This window comes from Cicer arietinum, chromosome 1 (assembly GCF_000331145.2).
Source record: "Cicer arietinum cultivar CDC Frontier isolate Library 1 chromosome 1, Cicar.CDCFrontier_v2.0, whole genome shotgun sequence".
In the NCBI taxonomy this organism is placed as follows: Eukaryota; Viridiplantae; Streptophyta; class Magnoliopsida; order Fabales; family Fabaceae; genus Cicer; species Cicer arietinum.
In genome coordinates, this window is record NC_021160.2 from 54,224,674 (window position 1) to 54,248,763 (window position 24,090).

Below are 24,090 nucleotides of genomic sequence, written 5' to 3' on the forward strand. Positions count from 1 at the left end.
TGGTTGAGGGATTTTAATGCTAATAGAGGTGCATGTTGTTGTTTGTGCAAAAAGTTTTGGAGTTGAAATGAATGGAAACACAATCTTGACCATTGCTTTGAGTTGTGGAGCTGTTGGGTGGTGTTAGGAAGATGGAAGGGAATTTGTTACAACAATTGCAACATCTTTGTATAAACCATTCCAACCTGTTGTTATTGAATCAGGACAAAGAAAAGGTGGTTAGCGTTGTCTTGAGCATTAAAGAAAAGGTGGAACATAAACACCCTATTCTACTAATTTGACTTGACTGGTGGGTGTCTCCAACATAGAATTGCTTGCTGTATTTGGAATGAAAGTAGCTAAACTTTAACCTACCAGTCAAGGGACGCAACACAACACAAGGAATAGAAGCAGATAGACATTGATCATTCTAAATTATATAATATCAAATGAACATGATAATTGCTGCTGTGCTGTGAATGTTCATATGTGTCTGTCAAGTGTCCTCCCATGAAAGTAAAGTATATACGTAATAAAAAAAAGACATTAAGAGATTGATCATTTCAAACTTACAAGTCCTTGAGGCATGAGCTCTTGGATTCCAATTCTTGATCTTGGCGATCCAGTGAAAATACTGATGGCACATTAGGACTACCAATTAATGTTGTCTTGTGTAGAAGGGGGAGATTTTCAGCAGATGTGTGGGTTGAAGGAGGCAAGGAGAAAGGCGGCGAAGGAGTTGAAGAAGCTGAGAAAGAGTATTTACTGTTTCCTGCTCCATAACTAATGGGAAGTGGAGATGGAGGTGTAGGAGGTGATGATGTTGGAGACTCCCACTCCAACTCTAAACTCATATTATTATTAATAATCACCAACATTATATAATCAATATTATTATTCATTCACAAATTCTGTTCATTCTCCTTAATTTGCTTCTGTTTCAAAAGTGTTTGAAAACAATAATAATAGTAATAAATAAATGTATGAGTTTTGGGTATGTATGTATGTATTGTATAACCTAACTAACGGTCAAGCCAAATTGCAACTTACAGTACCAACCATGAGCTAGTTGCTATTGAGCGTCACTCAATTAAACTCAAACCTTACTTATTTTGAGTTTGACTTTCAGCTAGAGAACACTTACTTTTGCTCTCACGAGACTCTCCAGCTCAATCCAATTTTTCTGACAACGTCTACCAAAGGCTTAGACTACGGTCTCATACAGTTTAACCAAAGTGTCTAACTTTATTCTTCAATGTGATTTTAGGGAGAATCTAAACACACAAAAATTGAAACTTTGTTGGGGATGCCCAGCCCCACATTAATGTTTTTGAGCATTAAGAACATTTCTCTGTTTAGATATTTGGACAGGGGGTTTAATTCTGTTTCCATTCGAGTCATCAATCTCTGTGGAATATGTTTCTAATCTCATTTGGTTTCTAGTTTGGGCATTTGATTAGAAACATACTGATAGGACATAAGGCAAAACCAATATCAACAATAATACTCACTAATGTAACCAATGAGAAAACATTACTGACAGAGAAGCAGACAAAAGTGAAGAAGAGGACTCGTTCTCATTGATTGAAGAAAAATGATACACCAATATCTTTTTAAAAAAATGATACACCAATGTATGTACATGTACATGTACCAGCTCTCTTGCAAAGGGTGTTCAACTAAATTAACAGAAAAACATGATCATAAATAATCTAAAATTAATTTAACTGATGCAACAGATTCAGAAGCTGTTAATCAAGCTTCATATACTTAATAAAGATCTATACTTTGTTTTATATATTTACACAAGGTGTAGTATGAATAGTGCCAAGACTCATCATATAGATAATTATTACTGGATGCCATGGTGGTATTATGTACCATATAGTGCCTTTATTGGGTTAATCGTAAAGGTTGTTTCCATTACTTTCCAGTACCCTATGAAACATGCATATCTTACATTTAAAGTTTAACAAAGCAAACTATTCCATCGTTCTTTAAGGGCCTCATAGGCCTGAGGACAAGGTATAGCCAGCAATCCATGCCTTCCATCAATACAAGTTTCAGTTGCTAGGTTCAGCCTTAATAATGTATTGAGCGCCTTGTCAACTGGCATTTCAACCTGGCAATTCCAAATTGTATAAGAATGGAAAATTATGCAATGATTATAGTCAGCAATACCTAACTGCGTAACAGACTGAAGTATTAACTTTAGAAAGCAGAACCCCCTCAACACATCACCTTCACTTTAAACACTTCATACATGAATCTCTCACATTTCTCTCCTACGCTTTGTCGAGAAGTGACCTGCAGGAAGGAATGTTACACATGATTTATGTATTGCTGAGAGTGAAATATCATAGGATGGATTTGCTAACAATTATTCCTAAGAAAGCAACTACATGAATGTGCATAGCAGAACTCGAGAAAGCATAATTGGGAGGAAATTTAACAAACCTGACCCTTATCTGCTTTGAGCAGGACAGCATAAGCCAAAATAGCTTCCTTGTACTGCACATATAAATTTTTGGGAGAAAAAAGTTAAGGAAGGTCAAAATACATTATAAGAACAATAGTAATGATGATGATGAGGTTGGAACCTATGTTTCAAGAACATACCCGGATTAATTTTACAAAATAAATAGCGTGCATGACCTAATCCACTACTGGGACTGAGACTTTTGTTCATATATTTGATTTCTTAACGTAAACCACATGAGACCAGTTCATAGATGTTGATATTTATTAAAATTGAATGACTTTATCAAGAAAGTAAAAGACAAAATACTTTTATATTTTATTACTACAGCCTTAAGCTGTTTATATAGGGGGGGAAATTACAATAGTAATACCGAGTAATAATAATAGAATCATAAAATAAAAATAAACAAAATAATATAAATAAAAGAGAATCAAATCTGGTTTTCCTTGATTTTTCAACACCTCCTCTCAAGTTAGTGCATAGATATCTGTCAGGCCCAACTTTGTTACAAGTCGCTCAAAATTGGGTCTTGCCAAACTTTTTGTCAAGATATCAGCAGTTTGCTGATTGGAAGTCACAAATGGCAGGCATATAATTCCAGCATCAATTTTTTCTTTTATGAAATGGCGGTCAATCTCAATGTGTTTGGTTTTATCATGTTGTACAGGGTTGTGAGCTATACTTATTGTTGTTTTGCTATCGGAGAACAATTTTAAGGGTGAGTCAACTATCATTTTCAGTTCGTCCAAGAGTTTACAAAACCACAAAAGTTCACAGATTCCTTGAGCCATTGCTCTGAATTCGACTTCTGCACTGTTTCGAGCAACAACCCATTGTTTCTTACTTCTCCAAGTGACTAAATTTCCCCAAACATAGGCACAATATCCAGTAGTGGATTTTTTATCGGTAACTGATCCTGCCCAATCAACATCTGTAAATATAGAGGCTTCTCTCTCATTAGTTTTTTTGAAGCACAAACCCTTTCCAGGATTGGATTTCAAGTACCTTAAAATCCGATAAACTGCCTCCAAGTGTTCTTCATAGGGAGAATGCATGAATTGGCTTACAACACTCATAGAGAAAGCGATGTCAGATCTAGTGTGGGCAAGATAAATAAGTTTGTCAACCAACCTCTGATATCTTCCAATCTCAACAGGAACACCGCCCTTCTCCCAAAGTTTAGCATTTAACTCCATAGGAGTATCTACTGTTCTACACCCACTCATCCCAATTTCTTCCAAGAGATCTAGGATGTATTACCTTTGAGAAACAATAATTCTCTTCTTTGAGCGAGCAACTTCCATACAAAGAAAATATTTAAGCGTGCCTAAATCGATCTCAAATTCTTGTCAAATTTTTCTTCAAACTTTTCATCTCAACAATGTCATCTCTTGTGAGAATAATATCATCTATATATACAATTAGAATTGCAATTTTATCAACATTAGATAACTTCATGAACAACGTATGGTCTGATTGTCCCTGCATATATCCTTGCCTTTTGACAGATCGAGTGAATTTTTCAAACCAAGCCCTTGTGGATTACTTGAAACCATAAAGGGATTTTTGTAGTTTGCACACATTTGAACCAAACTTATCTTCAAAGCCAGGTGGACTATTCATGTATACTTCCTCCTCCAAATCACATTTAGAAAAACATTTTTTACATCAAGTTGGTTAAGAGACCAATCTAAATTCACCGCCAAGGACACGACTCTAATAGTGTTTAATTTGGCAACATGAGCAAAAGTCTCTAAGTAGTCAATGTCATATGTTTGAGTAAACCCTTTAGCAACCAAGTGTGCCTTGTATCTTTCAACTGTGTTATCAGAATTATATTTCACAGTAAATACTCATTTACACCCAACGGTATTCTTTCCTGTAGGTAATGTCATGACTCTCCAAGTTTGATTCTTCTCAAGAGCTTTCATCTCCTCAAGAACAGCTTCCTTCCACTTTGGAATTTTTAGAGTCTCCTGTATATTTTTTGGAATTTCTACAGCAGACAACTTAGAGGTAAATGCAATAAATGACAAAGATAATTTTGAGTATGATAGATAATTAGACAAAGGATATTTAGTGCATGATCTATCAGGTTTTCTAATTGCAATAGGAAGGTCTATATCAGGATACTCGACGTGACTCTTAAGAACAGAAGAAAACTTACATGTATCAAGATGATGTGTTGGATTATCTATTGGTTCGGAATCTTGGAAGGGTCGGAGAATGGGTCCTTCATTTCTCTGTTTATGGTTTCTTCTTTTAAAGACATTACCTTCCAAGTAGGGTCAATAGTAGTAAACCTGCTTTGTGTATGTTGTGGCATTTCAGGTAGTCCTTCATTATTATTGAGATCAAGAATTTGATCACTGTGATTTTGATTTGAAATTGTCGCCCCCGAATATCGAAACCTCATTCATAAGTGAATTGAGTTCCAAAATGGATTCTTTGGCATTTTCTTTTGGAGCATCAATGTAAGCCTCAGAATTTTGTGACAACACTATATCACTTGAGATGAATGTCAGTAAAAAATAGTTAATTTTCAACAAAAGTAACATCCATGGTTACAAAAATTCTTTTTGATTTTGGTTCAAAACACCAACACCCCTTCTGAGTTGGAGAGTAACCGGTAAACACACATTTTATTGTCCGTGACTCGAGTTTGTCAAGTTGTTTATGTTGATGAACAAAAGCAGTGCAACCAAAAACTTTTAGTGGCAAATCAACAAAGACACTAGTCAAAGGAAAATAATTTCGAAAAACATCAAGAGGGGTATGAAAATCTAAAACTTTAGATGGCATTCAATTAATTAAATATGACGCAGTTAAAACAACTTCACTTGTTCATGTTCTGGAAATAAATAAAGTCTGTCAAAATTTAAACCCACAAATGTTTTGGAACCTTTTTTGCAAATAGTAAAGCTCTAGCAACATCAAGAAGATGCTTATTCTTTCTCTCTGCAATTCCATTTTGTTGGAGTGTATTAACACAAGAACTTTGATGAACAACCCCATTTGCAAGAAAAAAATCGGACAAAAGTATATTAAAATATCCTTTACTATTAAAATATTTGTTTGGTATTGAGTGTGCACCATTTTAAAAAAAGAAGTTGACAACCTGTCCAACTTCGGATTTTTCTTTCAATAGATAATCCCAACAAATTCTAGTATGATCATCAATAAAAGTTATAAACCATTTTTTATTACAAAATATGTTTATTCTATTAGGACCTCAAACATCACTATGAATAACTGCAAACGGTTTTGATTGTTTATATGGTTGTGTAGAAAAAGAAGAACGGTGATATTTAACAAATTCACAAGTTTCACAGTGAAATAAAGACGGATCCTTCTTAGAAAATAATTTAGGAAACAAATGTTTCAAATACGGAAAACTAGGATGTCCTAACCGTAAATGCCATAACATAATATCATTATTAGAAGAAACAAAAATAGATTCAAAGCAGGTACTCGGTTTTGGTTGGTCTTTGAAGTCGAGTCCATTTTCAAAAAAATAGAGTCCTCCACACTCCTTAGCATTGCCAATCATCTTCCCCATGTTCAAATCCTTAAAAGTGCAATGAGAATGAAAGAAGTTAGTTTGACAATTTATATCCTTTGTTAATTTAGTAATGGATAACAGATTACATGATAAATTGGGAACATGTAAGACATCTTTTAAGGTTAACACATGTGACAGAATAACAGAACCTTTCCCTGCAATGGCTGAAAGAGAGTCATCTGCAATTTTAATTTTGTGATTACCTGCACAAGGCCTATAAGAAGTAAACAAATTCGATTCCCCAGTCATATGATCAGTAGCACCAGAATCGATAATCCAAGTATGGCTGGGAGTGACACTAAGTAGAGCAGTATTTGAAAAATTACCTCTCTAAGCTATAGAGAAAGAAGGAGTATGAGACTCAAGGAGTTTGTACAATCGATCTAATTGTTCCTTGGTGAAAGGAGATGTGCTTGAACGAGACTGCTTCTTTTGATCAGAGGTACCAGCTTGGAGGGCATGACCTTCGTTTCCTCCTTTTTTCTTCCAATTTAGAGGTTTTCCATGGAGCTTCCAACATGTATCACATGTGTGCCATGGACGTTTGCAATGTTCGCACCATGGTTTCTTGTCATCTCTCTTCCCGTCTTCATTCTTAGTGACTAGGGCAGAGCTTTCGACCTCAACAACAAAAGGTGACTTACCCATCATAACACCTTGTCTCGCCTCTTCTCTTCTAACTTCTCAGAACGCTTCTCGAAGTGATGGCAATGGAATCGTTCCCAATATTTTGCCTCGGACTTCATCAAGCCGCTTATTAAGCCCAACCAAGAACATGAATACTCGATCGTTCTCCTGTCTCTTAAGAAACAAAACATTGTCCTCACAGCACTTCCAACGATCATCATAGCAGAGATCAAATTCTTGCCATAGTGTCATCAACTCATTATAATAGGTAGTGACATCTATATCTCCTTGTTTGGCATGCCACAATCGTGATTTGAGATCGAAAGTTTGAGAAGAATTTTGAATATCAGAATATGTTTCTTTGACAACCTCCCAAACTTCCTTCGCAGTAGGCAAAAACATAAAAGGTTTTCTAATTGCTGATTCCATATTAATAAGCAGCCAAGCAATAATAACATAGTTCTCATATTTGTAAAACCTATAATTTGGATCAGTTGTGGCGAGCATTTGCACCTCTCTTGTGAGGAAACCATATTTTCCCTTACCATCTAGTATCAATTTTGCGGTTTGGGACCATTCGACATAATTTTTTCCATTGAGTTTCTAGATTTCAACCTTGAGGGCATTAGAAGTTCCTTCATGGCAAAAAAAATTGGAAAAACCATTCCAGCCGCTACTGCCGCCTGGGCCGCTGCCACTGCCTAAACCAACACTGCCGGCATTGTTGACTACTTCTGATTTTTCGCCCAAAACATTGTCGTTGCTGCCGTCGCGGCTACGCATAAAGGCTGCCTTCCATGGGGTATTGTGTGCGCTCCCAATCCCCACTGGGTTGTGGAAAACTTTACAGAACCCTAACCAATAGCTCTTGATGCCATGAAGAAAGTAAAAGGCAAAATACTTTCATATTTTATTACTACAGCCGTAAGTTGTTTATATAGAAAAAAAAATTACAATAGTAATACTGAGTAATAATGACAATATCATAAAATAAAAATAAACAATATAATATAAAATAAAAGAGAATCAAATATAATTTTCCTTGATATTTCAACACTTAACTTAGGCAGTGTACTACATATCATATTTGATTTTCAGTTTACCATATTCTCCATGCAATTCCAACCTCAGTTTTATTATATGATTCCATAATAGTTTTCCAACCAATTGGATCCAAAATGTCTATATGATTATGTACTTTGGAAAAAGATTATAAGTTAGACTCAAGAGTTTGGCACACAAGCAGGACAACTTAAACTGGAATTGGAATAAAGCATTTACGCAGGCCTAAGTCCTGACAGAGAATTCTCATCTCTCAACACAATCAGAAAAAACTAGTCCCTCTATACCTAATTATAAGCAGACTGAGGAAAAAATTTGTTCTCAAATATAATTCCCCTTTTCAAATTACTAGATGCATTTATTATTATTTTCCAAATATACCTTTTATTAATACTATTGATTTATCTTGGATGAAGAATAGTCAAAGTTGAATATATTTATATACAACGGTTATTTTAGAAACATCAACACATAAAATTCATTACTTACTTTTCTTAATATAGGTGAGTAAGAAAATGAGTGCTTATAATTAAGGACGGAGGGAGTGCCCAATAAAACATAATTTTCATGCGATGTGTATATAATTAAAACACACATAACTGTCCTCCTAATCCAATCGTCATCTAAAACATTTTTCTTCCTTCTAACACAAACTACCCAAGAGGTTGGGCCTTTTACATTATACCTTAAACTTGCTAAATAAAATTATTCAACTACTTTGAATAATTAAGCCCCATGTTATCAACTGATTGATTCAGCAGCAGCAATGGTTGCCCCTTCCCCAAGAACGCCAGAATTACACAGAAACTGGAAACATAAATGGACAGAAAGCATAAGGAGAGGAAGTTTCTCACTTGCTGCTGTTCAGAAGCATCTAAAAGAAAATGCACTGAGCCGAAGCCACTTGCTAAGGTCTTTTCATAAAGTGTCTTGTTCACTAATAGCTGCAATATAAAGTATTTGACAATTCAGATGTTTCCTTTCCATAAAATGCAAAAGATGGGGCCATATTCTTTTGGCATAATAGCACAAAAAAACTAGTATTATGTTAATCTACCTGATACCGATCCCATGTCTGTTTGTAACCTAGAGCCACACGACTCCCATATATTATCAGAGCACTTATGGCAACGACATCAAGTAATACAGCTGATCTGACATAAAAATGAAAGTAAAATATTTAAACAAGTGCTCCAACAGTTTCTCAAATGATGTAACTTCTAGGCAGAAAAAGTTACTGATGGAAAGTAGAAATGGGGCGTTTCCTTCTAGTCAATCGAGAAAATGTGTGTGCATGTCCTCATATGTACCATAACTTTATTTGATATATAAGTATGTCATATAATATATGGTCCCGTAGCTTAGGGTTTAACAGCCTATTACTGTTTACATATTCCTTACTTCTGCATGCTCAAATTAATCCCTGACTTCAAAATTTGAAATCCAAATATCTAAATCCATTTAATCAATATACAAACAATTTCTTCTATGCTTTTTAGTGCTAAAATAAAATTGCAAGAAGATCCAATAAATGAACAATCAATTTAAAATAACAAATAACAGTATAGGAGAATGATAGTCTTAGAATTTGGATTTGGCCTAACACAACTCCAAAAAACCGACTTGTAGGGTGAGGACTACCCACTACTTATAAACATTTTGTTAGGCCTTATCTCACCCAATGTGAGACTCTTAACACACGTCTCACTCCCAAGGTTGGACATCATAAAATTTATAGTAGGTGACTCAATGGATCATAGATAGGCTCTGCTATCATCTTAAAACTTGGGTTAGGCATAACACAACCCCACAAAATCGGCTTGTAGAGTGGAAGAGAATAAAGAAGAGAATAAAGATTTATGAATAAAATTTGTCTATATTGATATATGGTGTAAATGATGTGTTTCAAAAGACACAACACAAACCCCTATTATCCTAATTCTAATTAAATAAGTGAACAAATAACCTATTAAAGTAAAATTAAAATCAACATCATATGAAACTAAGATGTACATACAGGGAGGATAAGACATTCACATATTTGTAGTATATGAAATATGCCACGAGTCCCAAAAGTAAAATTAAAATCCCTAAGAATAAGATAAGGTTCCAAACAAAATAAAATCCCTATAACAAAGATAACAGCACTATACTAAATAACATATATTGACCTAATGTGTTCCTGATATATCATTTGCATCATTCTTTCCCCTTGTTGATATTCTAACACCGTGCTATGCTCTGCTCAACGCATTTCCTAGAAACTACCATGCTTGATATTTGATAGTATTATTCTGAAAAATTGTTTGAAAAGGAAGGGAAATAAATACACAATTACAGGTAGCTACCCAGTTTGTGATAAAAAAAACGCAATACCTTTCTAGCCTTAGAGATAAGTGAGTGTAACTAAGACAAAACTAGAACCATAATTAAATATCATTTTAGATGCAGAAACATTTTTTAGGAATATTATCATAGCATATGAAACTAATATGTACATACGGGGAAGATAAGACATTCACAAATTTGTAGTTTATGAAATATGCCAGGAGTCCCAAAATTGTGGCAGCATCCAAGCGCACCTGTAAGTTTCCAGTTAAAAGTTACAACACTAAACAAATAGGGTAATTAAAGGTACCTTTACAAACAAGATTCTAATTTTTTTTCATCATTATATTATTTTTTTAAATATATTACAGGAAAGTATGCCATGCTTATATATCTAGTGTATAGTCTATAGGAGAGAACAAATGAATTATGAATACTATCTAACATTATCAAGAAATTCGTGCCAAGCATAATTATCATTCATCTTTATTAAAGACTGGATTACCCAGACACTTATTGGCTTGTAAAACTGGGCCAGGCAGTTATTAAAAAAATGTTTGCTCTGGAAAATTTAGTAATAGAGGGGAGGGAGGAGAAAAAACTCAAATTAAATCATGATTATCGTAAATACAGAATATACATATAGAATCACTTATAGACAATAGACATCGCATACAACTTTAAAAAGAGTTTAAAACAAAATAAAAAACAAGAAGCGAGACTTCTAGAAGATTTCTTACAGTGTCTATGATGCGAAATGATAGCTTTTTGTGAGGAAAAACTACCTGCAAATAAATTGAATATCATCTGAAGAATTAAACGTATCAAAATCCAAAGTTACATCAGGAACAACACCAATAAGAGTCTTCTCATCTGAGATCCGACAGCCCTGTAGTGGCGAAAAAATTACCGGTAAATCTGGAAAAGGAATTCTCTCGTAGATCTTTAATTGCAATGACGGAACTTCAGCTGTATCTTTACCATTTGTTTCACCAACTTCCTCTGTATATAGTAGAATTAATTCTTCAAAGGCTGGTTCCTATTTTGCAAACGTATAAGATTTGGATCAATTTTCCAGAATAAATAAAACAGAACAAATTAACAGCAGAAAATGAGGAAACTTGGATGGTATTAACACTGAAAAAGAGAAAATGAGATAAAACGTTTTATCTGTCCTCAAACTTTTATAACAGAAAGCAGAATGAATGATTGATTATTTCCCCCCCCTTCTATACAAAATCCGAATTGTAACTAACTGCCAGCTAGGCAGCTCCCACGCCCCCACTCCTATCACCTCGCTTTTTCTTATTCATACACCCTCAAAATAATGGGCTTGTCATACTTTGAGGTCACTAACACCTCATCATCTGGACCAACATTAATTGACTTCTCAAGTATCCTATCAATAATCATATCAATTCTCCTTTGCTAAAAAAATTGATCATATCAGTCCTCAAAAAAACATTGCCAGTAAAGAACTCTATCATATCAACTATTGCAACTTTGAATTTACTCTATCCCTGTCTGAAAAATTGAAAACTCCTCTAAATCATTAGTAGCAAAATTAGGAGAGTATCATATATATTTATAAGTAATAATAGATGTATAATCTATCTTCATCCTTTTGGCCAAAATGCTGCAACAGGAAGGGAATGCCGTGTAGACATGAAGGTCACAAACATAAGACATGTCGTCGGAATGGCTCTCCTAAGTACATATTTGAGTATCCCTACAAGAAATTGTAGATTATAGGTAATACCTGCAAGACTGATTGTGAGAAAAGTATGGATATAGAAGTTTTTAACATTTTCCAAGGATCATTTCCGCAGTACTTCCTTGATGCAGGTCTCCATGTATCACTAAGTGATATCCTTGATAAAAAAGTAGGCCTGGATAGAGAATTTCAATTATTGATCATGTCAAATGATGATGCTTCAACCAAATTACACTACACTAGCAAAATAAACATGACATCAACACGCATTTGTAATTTCGAGATATTTGATCACTCCAGGTGCATCTAATCTATTTCAGTTTCAAGGCTTCATTCTTATACATGATTCAAAATAATTACTCCCTATTGAACCCACGGACACATTAAATAAATTATAACCAGTTATAAAGTGGAAGTTAATGCATAAATAATGCCAAACAGCGGATAGCTCAACTGGCACTGGCCCTAGTCTTTAATATTGATGCTATTGGAGATTTGATCCTCCATTGAGCCACCAACTCCCCTCCCATATCAAGATGTGTACACTTCCAAACGCAAAAAGAAATGCGTAAATAATTAGGAATCAGCTTTTATGTTAAAATAGCTTAATGAAAGGAGCCACATCTGTCTCCAAAATGGATCATAAAGAAACTTGGCACCCACACAACACTCTGATACTCCTGAATATTTTTAGGAAAAAATATATTAAGTTTGAATATTTGAATTTGCTTGATACTGTGTTGAGGCATTCTTTACATATGTTGGATGAGCAAGAATGTTTCATCAAAACCCAAGAGTATCTGATATGGAAATAATATATAGATAGTATTTTGGTATTCATTTATTTTTTATTACATGTATTATATATGCCTATACTTCATTGCTTAGTTTCTGCCATGCCACATTGTCACTGTTGCTGCAATCAGCAATATGAGTTCAAAGATGATTTCTTGGAATGATGGAAAGCAAATATTTGCTCCTTTATGATTCAAATAATAGGAGCTTTTAGCAGAGATAACAGACAGTAGTAAAAGAGCTGTTTGTGGATCAAACCTTAAATAAGGTTCTGGTGAGTCACCGTCATTTTCAACCTGAAAAGGTGTTTCTGGTGTAGCGGGAATAAGTCCAATCCAAGAAAGCAATCTCCTCAGGAGCCTTTCACGAGGACCAACAGGTGACAAAATCCCTTCATATCGAGCTACTGCCCTCTGAGCTGCCAGCCAGATAGGGAGTTCTGCATTTTGTACTTGGTTTACACCTGTTTGCTCATCCAAAGCATTGTCATTATAGAGTAGTGATTTTTTAAATACTGACAGTTCCTTTAGCCAAAGCTTTAATTTTTCTGTCCAATTGTGCACTTCACGTTTCTGACTGACAGTTTCATAAAGCTGCAGAAGTGAACAAGACATATTATACATGATACTTAAGGTGTTAACATTTGTAAGATAATTTTGACTAGATAGACATAATCGTGATATCATGCACAACTTCTAAACTTGATAGTGTGAAACCAGAGTATGTTGTGGCCAAATAGATAGATTGATGCTCTTATAGATAGATTGACAGATCAGATAAGTCGATTCAGTGATAAACCGTATCAAAAGACTTGTGTTTTCTACAAGTAAGAAAAAAGATGCCAGACATAAAGAAAACAAGTAACGGTCATCCTTGGAAAATGTATAGAAGATTAAAGACAGTGGAAGCATTTTAAGCAATATTGATGCATGTCTTATATTCGTGTAGAACAATGTATGTAAAGAATTTTCTTTGACATGCCTGAATAATGGGATGATTCTATATCTCTATTCAGATGTCAAGAAAGGTAAATGATGAAACTAACACAAAAAAGTAACCTCGTTTATCCAGGTGCCAAGGTTTGCTAGTGGTTTTGATACAACAAAGAAGATTGTTTGTAGAAGCTTAGACTGTAAGTAATCCAGTTTTTCAACAATTAATAGGCCATTCTGCTTCTCAGTTGCATAACCCCTCCTACGATAGAAAAAGATAATACATTACTCTCAGATAAAGAGAAGAAATATGCTAAATTATAATTTCTGCATTACTGAAACAGTGAAACCCATGTTTTCATCTGAAACGTTACCTAAACCAGAAGCTTAACTCGCAAGTTTAGAACAAATATCAGGTCAATATCTGCTCAGAAATAACAACAAAAAATAGAACAAAATAAAACAGTACAAGAAAGTTTCAAACAACCATAGGAATTTGCATTATAGTTAAATGTAAAAATAGGCACATTGATAAACCTTTGCGACATCCAATGCAGAACCTGACAGAAAAGGAGATGCAACAACAAAAAAGAGCAAAAAGAAGGTAACTGGGAGAATCCAAAACCAATACTGGGTAATTATGTGGAAAATAGCTCAACAATGGAAAGGAAATATGATTATTGCATCTGGAGTAAAGGAAATACATTAAAAGTTGCTCTAGTGGCCACAGCCTACAGAGGGCTGGAGCGCTCTTTCCATATCATACCTCTCTGTTCTCTCTGTCTTCCAAGTCCCAATAAAAAGGAATCCCATTACACAGTTGGCACCCCTCCCGCACTCTCTACCACATGGACATCCCCACTCTGGCACTGTCCCCTCCTATTTCTTCTACCCTAAACCCGCCACACAATGAGCTTGGGAAGCTGATGTATTAACTGCCCATTTGGACCCAAATTCTCATTTGAAGTCCTAACAGTAGTTATGTTACTTCATTTGTTAATGGTTAATCGATCACAGAAGGAAATTCACCTAACTGTTTGAATCTTTGATACTGAAACTATTAACGTTCGAAAATGAAAGATGCATATCAAGAATTCAAGATTAATTTTAGAAGTATGATATAATATTTAATATTAAAGAACAGAAGACATGGAGAAAAAATGTATATGAAATGACCTTACCTAAAGATTATGGCATTAGACTCATATGCTCTCTTCCAATCAACATATATTGGCAAGGTAAGGAGATAGTCTGTATTCAGTGCAGATGTTAACATTAGATCCCAAGCTGATAGTTCTTCAAATTGTGCATCAGAAAGAAGTTGCATGAAGGCACGTTGGAAACGAGTAGCGATGGTAACTCTACCAATAAGTTTGGAAAAATGAGTCAATCAAAGCAAAATTTTAATTTGTTTCCAAGTTATATTGACTAGAACTCCAATCAAGTTTTTTTTTCCTTTCAAATCTAGAGAGCAATAATTGAATTGAAAGAACCACATGAATAACAAAGGAGCAGAGTTTGGAAGAAACAAACCTAGACCCCCTATCATAATTGTTGTTTGCAGTTATGTTGTCGAGAGAACGAAAAAGAGTCCCGAGGTTAAGAGCATAGTTAGAAAGCATATCCTGATAGACCTTCCCATTCCCATATTGAAAGATGTCATTGGCATTGGTTACCAAGTTTGAATTGGTTCCGTCGGCCGCAAGTTGTGTGTCATCATCCTCCTGATCCTGAGTTTGGAGTGCATTGATGAGGTGATAATCGGAACGCATTTCCTCTAAGATGCTTTTGTGTTCGGCATGAAGTATAGAGTCCAAACAGCTGAAGATTATAGAGCAGTGGTAAAGAAAGTGAATAGGAATAGTTGTTAAGAAACATGGCATCCACAAAAGAAAAAGGAAAAGTGTTAGAATATTAGAAAATATCTTATAGTATTTATTATATTATATTAGAGTATTAAGTTATTTCGTAGGATCAACTTATATTCATAGATATATCTTAGAATATGTCTCATTATTATTATGATTTATTCCTGAGTTAGGATTGAGTCGATGTTTCTCTATAAATAGAGATTAGTATTGAATCATTTGTAATCAAGTTAACATAAATTATCAATAATATTCAAACCCTTATTATTTTATCTCCTCATTTTCTCTAAAATCCCACAACTTCAACATGGTATCTAGAGCCTATTTCGATCCTCCTTGAACTGCTCGCTAATATTCCGAGCCTATTTCTCTTTTTTCAAAGTGAACATTCCTTTTTCAAACCACCACGTTTTCCGTTCAGTTTGCTAGTCACCGCCATTGTTTCCGGCAAACAACCTTCAAAAAAAAAATACTGAAGAAAATAAAAATTCAAAAAAGTTTAAGTTTCTCCGCCATATCCCTTATCCATTCCGATCAATGGCGGGTTTATCCTTAGTCTATTTAAACAGCTCTCTGGCCGAAACCTTAAAACCCCCTTTTTTCACATATCGAAACCCTAATTTTCCATCTGTCAACTTTTGCGCCCCCAGAAACACACACCGCACACTCTCCATCTCTCCAATTTTTCTCCGTCCGATTATTTCTTTGTTCTTCATCCGCGGTTTTTTACCATCTCCAGGGCTAGAATATTAAAATTACAAGAAGCATTTGACTTTGTTAAGTTGCAAGTGCAATGGCTTCTTCCTTGGATATGTCACTTGATGATAGAATTAAGAACAGGAGTAACAGAGGCAGAGGCCGTTCGGGTCATGGAAGTGGGACTCTTGGTGGTGGAAGAATAACTGCTGCTGTTAATGGTAGAAGACTGACTGGTCCTGGTAACGGTGGAAGAACAACTGGTGCTGTTCGCAGAGGTCCACTTATGGTCAACACTCGCCCATCATCTTTTGCTATTGCCAAGTCTATTCGCAGAACCAAGCCTTTCCCGATGCAGAATGATTTGTTTGGGGATAGCCTTAGAGCTGCAGGAATTCAATGAGTAGAAGCCGACACAAAGTTGTATGTTTCCAACTTGGCCCGTGGATTTGCAATCAAATTCATGCAAAACTCATAATCACCCAATGCATTTCACAAACCCATTTAGCCAACACCCTTTTGAGTTTCTATTCAAAATCTTCGCCATGCCCACCAACTGTTCGACAAAATGCCTCACAGGAACGTTGTCACTTGGACAACTTTAATTTCATCACATCTCAAAAATGGGTCACTCCCAAAAGCCTTTGAGATGTTCAATCACATGCGTGCATTGGACGAGATACCCAATGAGTACACTTTCTCTGTTCTGCTTCGAGCTTGTGCCAACCCTGCTTTTTTGAATGTGGGTTTGCAGATTCATGGCTTGCTTGTTCACTGTAGAATTGAAAAAGACAAATTTGCTGGGAGTTCTCTTGTGTATATGTACTTCAAAGGTGGCAATCATTTAAGGGGCGCGTGGTGTGTTTTTTATGGATTGTTGAAGAGAGATGTCGTTGCTTGGAATGTTATGATTTCTGGGTTTGCTCAAGTTGGTGACTTTTGCATGGTGCAACGGTTGTTTTCTGAAATGTGGGATGTACAAGGTTTGAAACCTGATAATAGTACCTTTGTGAGTTTACTCAAGTGTTGTTCTTTGTTGCAAGAGGTGAAGAAAATCCATGGGCTTGTGTACAAGTTTGGTGTTGAAGTTGATGTTATGGTTATCTTAATTTCAGTAACCCTCATGATGCGGCTAGGGCATTGGATATGCTGAATTTTACTCCACTAAAGAGCAAATCTATTAGGGTTATGTATTCTCATCGAGATCCTAGTATTAGGAAGAATGGTACTGCAAATACTTTTATCGATAATTTGGATAAGACAATTGATCACAAAGCTTTACATGATACTTTTTCAACATTTAGACATATTTTATCTTGCAAAATAGCTATTGACGGTTCTAGTGAGTCTAATGGTTTTGTTCAATTTGACATTGAGGAATCTGCTCATAATGCAATTGATAAGTTAAATGGTTCTTGTAGTCTAATGGTTTTGTTCAATTTGACATTGAGGAATCTGCTCAGAATGCAATTGATAAGTTAAATGGTTCTGGTCAGTCTAATGGTTATCGTTTTGTTCAATTTAATAATGTTTATGTGAAAAAACCTATCTCAGTGGATGAGTTGAGAAAGGTATTTGGAGAATATGGCACCATTACTAGTGTTGTTTTTATGAGAGATGCAGATGGTAGGTCAAAGTGTTTTGGTTTTGTCAATTTCGAAAATCCAGACAATGCTGCTAATGTTGTGGAGGCATTGAATGGGTGTCCTGATTCTGGGAATAGTGGTCCCACAGATTGTGGTGTCCTTGGGACGTGGACCGTGGGATCAGATTTTTGGTCGAGGAATCTCTCCAGTCTTTGTTGTGGCAGCTGTTGCAGCCTTTATGAGTGGGCTCTTAGCTGACAGGTTTGGAAGATTTGCAATTCTGAGATTCTTCTTGGTGCACGATTATTCTCTCTTCGATGGTTCCAGATCTGCCTTTATTCTCCAATTTTGATCAACAAAAATATGTGTTATTGTTCAAACAGCCATTATCTATCTTGTTTTAGACGCATTTTCTTATTCCGTTGATTGATCATGATTTCGTTTCGTTAGAGTCGCGCTGCTTCTTCTTTGGTGTTTGTCATGCAATTTAGTTATTATTAGTATATTATAATAGTGACTTATATTCCCACCGACGATCATTCCGGTGGTGTCCCTTTTTCCACATGAATTATATTAGTGATGACTTCTTTCGTTGGTGGTTATTCTAACGGTATCTTTTATTTTCATGACTTACTTTATCTTGGCAATTTGTCCCAGATGCATTGGTCTTGTCATTCTCTCCTTGAAGCACGCATCTCTCTCCTTGAAGTAGATTCAAGTTTAAATATTTAGAGTCTCTATTATTATTGGTTTGAAACTTCCAAATGCAGTTTTTTAGAAGAACAGAGTTTGCTTTGTTCAATTGTCTGCCATGAATTTCTCTCAGACTGATGATCAATCAGACTATCTAGCTAGGCTATATTTATAGCAATTCTCTTCGACTTCGCATGCATCCTTGAGTTGTCTTTCCATCTTTTTTATTATTTTGTGGAGCAAAACAATGTTTTCTTGTAGCAAGCTAAAGCTTATTAAGCTTTAGCTTGACGGGGAGTGTTAGAATATTAGAAAATATTTTAAAGTGTCTATTATATTATATTAGAGTATCTTGAGTTATTTCATAGGATCAATTTATATTCATATAGATATCTTATAATATCTTTCATTATTATTATGATTTATTCCTGATTTAGGATTGAGTCTATGTTTCTCTATAAATATAGATTAGTATTAAGTCTTTTGTAATCAAGTTAACATAAATTATCAATAATATTCAAACTCTTATTATTTTCTCTCCTCCTTTTCTCTAAAATCCCACTACTTCACCAAAAAGTTTAAAGTTGTATTATAGTAATGACTAAGTAAATTGATAGAAAGCGATGAAAAGTTCCTTTACATCAAGTAACTACCTCTCCTATATAGAGAGAACCAACTGCTAACTAACTAGTCTCTAATTAACAATTACTAATTTCTCTAATACCCTTTAGCAAGCTGAAAGGTGTTCACAACACTTCTAGCTTGAGATAAGCAACAGAAGTTACTCAATGAACATTTATTCATTTTAAGTTCAATATTTCTTTTAATCATCTCTCTTTTTATTTGGCCCAACCATGCTTCTGAACATAATATAGGAATAGGATATTGAAACTTACGAGGTGAGAAGGCGAAAGTGATGAGCAGTAGTGTCTTGGTTGAGCATGAGAGAGAGGATAGCATCTAGAAGTTGGGACTTGGAAACGGGGATGTGTTTCTGTCTGGGCACTTGTATTTTAGAAATTCCAACTTCTTCTTCGTCATCCTTATTTTCCTTCCACTTTATATTGTTGTTGTCGTTTTCACTGCGTTGTGAGTCTGAAGCAACAGATATTTCCTGAAGCCTTGAACAAGGAAGACTGTGTTTGAGTGATTGTGAACAAGAGAGTGAATGGTAGTGTGGGAAAGAGAGAGAGAGTGAGGGCCGTATTGGGAGAGCGTTGGTGGTGGCGACGAATGAATATGACATCTGGAATATGTTGAAGTTGAAAAAGGAACAACAACCACCACCACCATGCTCAATCTAATCGTACTGTCTTCATTTCTTTTTTTTTTTTTTTACTAATACTGTCTTCATTTCTTGATAAGTTGAATATGTATGGTTTCAAAATTACCCACCCAAATCAAACAAAAACTGAATTAGTGATATTTATTTATTTATTTGGGTGAATGAGTGGAAAGGAAGCAGTCGACGTGGACCCACCCACCCAATAACATTAATTTTATTTATATATATATATGCTATCTATCTATGATATCAATCAGCCACCCATCCATATCCCTAATATTGTGTTTTGTTTGCAATTGCAAATGTATCCCCCTCCTCTATTGCAGCAGCAGCAGCATGTTTGTTTTATGTTTAGGGGTCCATGTTGTCGTGTAAAAACAGATCATCATCAGAAGCAAAAGCAGCAGCGGTATGCAGTATCGATGAGAGGCAAATCGGAAATGAGATTGGCCAGAGACAGAGTTATAGATTTCGGAAAATACAAGGGGAAGATGCTGGGAAGCCTTCCGTCAAGGTACCTGAGGTGGATATCAAAAAACTTACGAGCACGGGATTTTGAGGAGTGGGCAAATCTTGCAGACCAAGTCCTTCAAGACCCAATTTACGGAGACCGCATCGAGTGGGAGTTCGCTTTCAATGTATTGAATGGCAACAACAACACTACTGCTAGATCCAGTGGAGCAGATTGTGAACTCCAGGAGATAAGCGAGAGGTTTGGTTGGGATAACAATGACAAGGTTGGTTGGAGCAAAGTTGATTTCGACCTTCTCGGCACTTCTAAAGGAGGGAGAATTCCCAGACTCAGTCATGAAGCCACCACAGACACCCAACCTAACGACCCACCACCTACTTCTACTTCTACTGCTAATAGGACTAAGAGGATGGAGAGAAGAGAGAGACAGAAAATCAGATTGAGGATCAATAACACACATAAAAATGAAGCACAACGGCACTTTGAAGAAGAAGAAGAAGAAGAGGAAAACAACTTCAATTACAGCAACCCATTCCCTGGACGTCAATCTCTTCTCCGTAAGGCCATCAACCACCGCACTCAACTCGAATACTAATTTTCGATATCTTTCTTTTCTTCTTTTCTAACATCAGTATCTGTTGTAATTCACTACTAATAATTGTTATTCCACTATTTTTTTTTCTTCTTTTTTTACTGCCTTTTTGTTAGGAATTTGATTCCTCTTATTTATGGTTTATGGTTTTTGTTAGGAATTTGATTCCTCTTATTTATGGTTTATGGTTTATGATCGATTCTATAAAATCAATTATTGTTTGATTGTAATTAATATTACTCACTTTCACTTTAGAAGATATTACTGTCAATAGCTACTTCAATTAAGGAGAACATTTTGGTAAACATTTTTAACAATTCTCCTTCAATTAAAAGATTCAACATTTTTCATTCCTCTCTCTAAATGTACTATTTTACGGCCTCAAAATAAATGTATTATTTTTTTGACTTAATAATTCTTTTGATGATTACAAATATAGAATACTTTGATTCTAGTCTTTGATAAAATTAGTTTTTTTTTATCAGATTTTCAAACCATTAATTTTATTCACTCCTTAGTTTTTTGTTTGAAAATGATTATATATCTAATTTTTAATGACATCACAGAGCAATATGACATATTTACACTAACATGGAAATGTCAATATTTGTTTTTTTATAAATCAAAATTAAAAATAATAAAATAGTCAAATAAAAACAAAGATATGCCAAAAACTCTTAAGTTCATTTAAAATTAGCAACTCATTTCTACAAATTCATAAATTCACTTAAAATTAAAAAACTATCTTCTCTAAAAAATTTAGTAAAAAATAAATCATCTCGAAAACCAAACTCTCGCAAATCCATTTCTCATGAAAATTAAAAAGTTTGGAACACAAACAAATTTATTAACGAATATATAAATATAATTTATGATGTGATCCCTTAATTTAATTTCAGATAACACTCCACTTATTTATCTTCTGTTTTTCTCAATTTAGTCATATATTTAATTTTAAGTAAATAATTTGATCTTTTATGCTTTAGAATGTTAACAGTTTTATCATTTTTTTTAAAAAAATCATCAAAATTTTCAAACATAACTCATAAAATTAATTACCATAGTCGATATAATGCAAATTTCATCAAATTTATAACTCAAATCTTCAAATAAACTCATATTTTCCTTCTTTATATTTTCAAAATTTATAATAAAATTAAATAAATGACCAAATCGAAAAGCAACAAAAAAAATAAATAAATAAATGATTTAAGTGTTATCTAAAATTAAGTTAAGTGATCGCAAGAGCAATTGTGCCCAAATATATATTGATTTGCAATGTGTTATTATAGTTCAATATGGACAAACCAAAATCATTATGGTTCATAAGAATAGGAGTCTTGACAAAGCAATATCATTCTGGTTTATGACAATAGCATTTTGATCGATCAAGATCATTATGGATAATTCGTTTTAAACAATAAAAATGATATGAATCATTTCTCAAAATACAAATATTAAGTCAAATAAATATCAAGACAACTCAAACACAATTATCAAGCTAAAATGTTTAGCTGAAGTCCCAAGGAAGCGAAACAACATCAAGAACAATAATGAGATTAATCTCCAAATTGATGGGTTATGAACAAGTACAACTATAACAAGGATGAAAATGACACTATGTTGCACCTTTTGCAGAAAATCCAGCATGCGCGCAAGCCAGAAAACTGACACAAACAACTACTAAAAATTCCTAGTCACGATATTAAGTCAAGCACAAACGAATAACATTATGGTTGCAAACGAATAATGTTTGGGATAATTTGTGTTACAGCAATAACGTTCTTGTGTGAAGCGCATTAGTGGAAAAACTCATAAATTGTGAGAATTTGACGTAACTCACATTGAGTGAAACAGTATACATCATTGTATGATTCTTTTATCCATATCATTTGTTATTTATCACTAATCACGTAGAAATAATATGTTTCGTTTATTTTTTACTAACAAAAACGTTATGAATTTTTTACAAGTAACCAATATTGATATTGAGATAGTTTAAATTAAAAGTAGGAATTAATATTTTTTTTTAAATGAATCACAATTCAAACATCTATTTCTTGTGATTGATATTGTCACTTTATTATTTTGATTTCAATATAATGAAACTGAAACATATATACGTTGGAATCAAGTTGGTTTTATACTTAGAGTTTTGATGGTAACATAAATATTTTATGAAAACAATATATTTGACTTCATAGAGTATGAAATAAGATTCGTATTTGTAAATAAAATAAGATTTTATTTTGGTTTATAATTGAAGAAAATCTAAAATAATATTTGATTCAAATTTATAATTGAAGAAAATCTAAAATAAGATTTGATTCATATTTATAATTGAAGAAAATATTGGACCAAATTGAAAATAAGATATGATCAATATTTGAATAAGATTTAATCAAAATTTATTCATAACAAAATACGAACAATATCAATGTGAATTATTTACAAATTAAACATGAACAAAATACAAATATAATCAATATGAATAATTTACAAACTCAGTCTGAATAAAACAGAAACATAATCAATCTGAATAATTTACAAACTCAGTCTGAATAAAATATGAACATATTAAATATATAATAACCGCTCATATTGAATTCAGAAATAAATAATTAACTAAAGAACATATTATAAAAAAACATATTGTTCATATCATATCTCTATAGGCTATTTTTTATCGTGTTCATATCATATTTCTATAGACTCTTTTATCATATCATATATCATGTTTATATCTCTATATATTGTCCATCAAAATAGAGTTAAATGCAGTCATAAAATAGAAATGGACATTTCCTAATGTACCTATCCCAATATTCATATCACATTTAGGCATTGTTTGGTAACTCAAATAAATTAGCTCATAGCTTATTAAATCAACTTATAAGTTTGTTGAATTAAAAGATACGTGTTTGTTAATTAAGTTTTTCTCATCCGCTTATAGCTTATCATGATAAGTTATTTTAAGTAACATTTGAACTTATAACTTATAGTTTTTTATATTTTATTATATTTATAACTTTATTATTTTATTTTCATTATTTTTTTATAATACAAAATAACTACTCCATCCACTCACCAATTTTTTCACACCTTCACAGTTTTTTTAATTAATTGATAAAATAACTATTTTTTTTCTTCTTCATATCCTTCTTACAAAAATTTGATTAAGATATGTATTGTCATATTTATTATTATTGCTTCATTTTTTTAATTTATCATTATGATAAAGTTAAATTTATTTTTTATACAAAATTGTAAAATATAAATTGCATTGTTTTTACTATTACTATTTATACATATAGAAATTGCTAAACTTATAGACAACTCTTCAAATTTGTATATTGTAATAAAAAAAAATGATATATGGAAAGTAAATAAAATAATTATGTCATATTTTTTGTTATT

General features: G+C 33.7%; 3 protein-coding genes across 8 annotated transcripts; 2 read left to right on the forward strand and 1 right to left on the reverse strand.

The window, feature by feature from the left end:
- Nucleotides 1-1,677: 1,677 nt before the first annotated feature.
- On the reverse strand, nt 1,678-19,570 carry LOC101503998 (uncharacterized). Of its 6 annotated transcripts, none has more exons than XM_004488909.4 (14): nt 19,221-19,570; nt 15,015-15,302; nt 14,663-14,842; nt 13,608-13,743; nt 12,808-13,142; nt 11,800-11,929; nt 10,951-11,079; nt 10,781-10,825; nt 10,215-10,294; nt 8,770-8,866; nt 8,567-8,656; nt 2,437-2,490; nt 2,221-2,286; nt 1,678-2,101 (listed from the first exon to the last, which is right to left on the reverse strand). In XM_004488909.4, the coding sequence occupies exons 1-14, from the start codon at nt 19,568-19,570 to the stop codon at nt 1,949-1,951; spliced, it is 2,133 nt and encodes a 710-aa protein (XP_004488966.1). In that variant the 3' UTR covers nt 1,678-1,948. The 6 variants fall into 6 exon arrangements, 3 of the variants coding, with proteins under 3 accessions (XP_004488966.1, XP_004488968.1, XP_004488967.1); XM_004488910.4 differs by having other exon boundaries at nt 1,872-2,101; nt 2,190-2,286; XM_004488911.4 differs by lacking the exons at nt 14,663-14,842; nt 15,015-15,302.
- LOC113787095 (THO complex subunit 4C-like) lies at nt 16,128-17,546 on the forward strand. The gene has a single exon (XM_027335611.2). It carries the CDS (start codon nt 16,143-16,145, stop codon nt 16,446-16,448), a length of 306 nt encoding a protein of 101 aa, XP_027191412.1. The 5' UTR covers nt 16,128-16,142; the 3' UTR covers nt 16,449-17,546.
- A 269-nt stretch (nt 19,571-19,839) lies between the features above and the next one.
- Nucleotides 19,840-20,903, forward strand: LOC101503340 (uncharacterized). Its single transcript, XM_004488907.4, has one exon. The coding sequence runs from the start codon at nt 19,840-19,842 to the stop codon at nt 20,674-20,676; it is 837 nt and encodes a 278-aa protein (XP_004488964.3). The 3' UTR covers nt 20,677-20,903.
- Nucleotides 20,904-24,090: the final 3,187 nt, after the last annotated feature.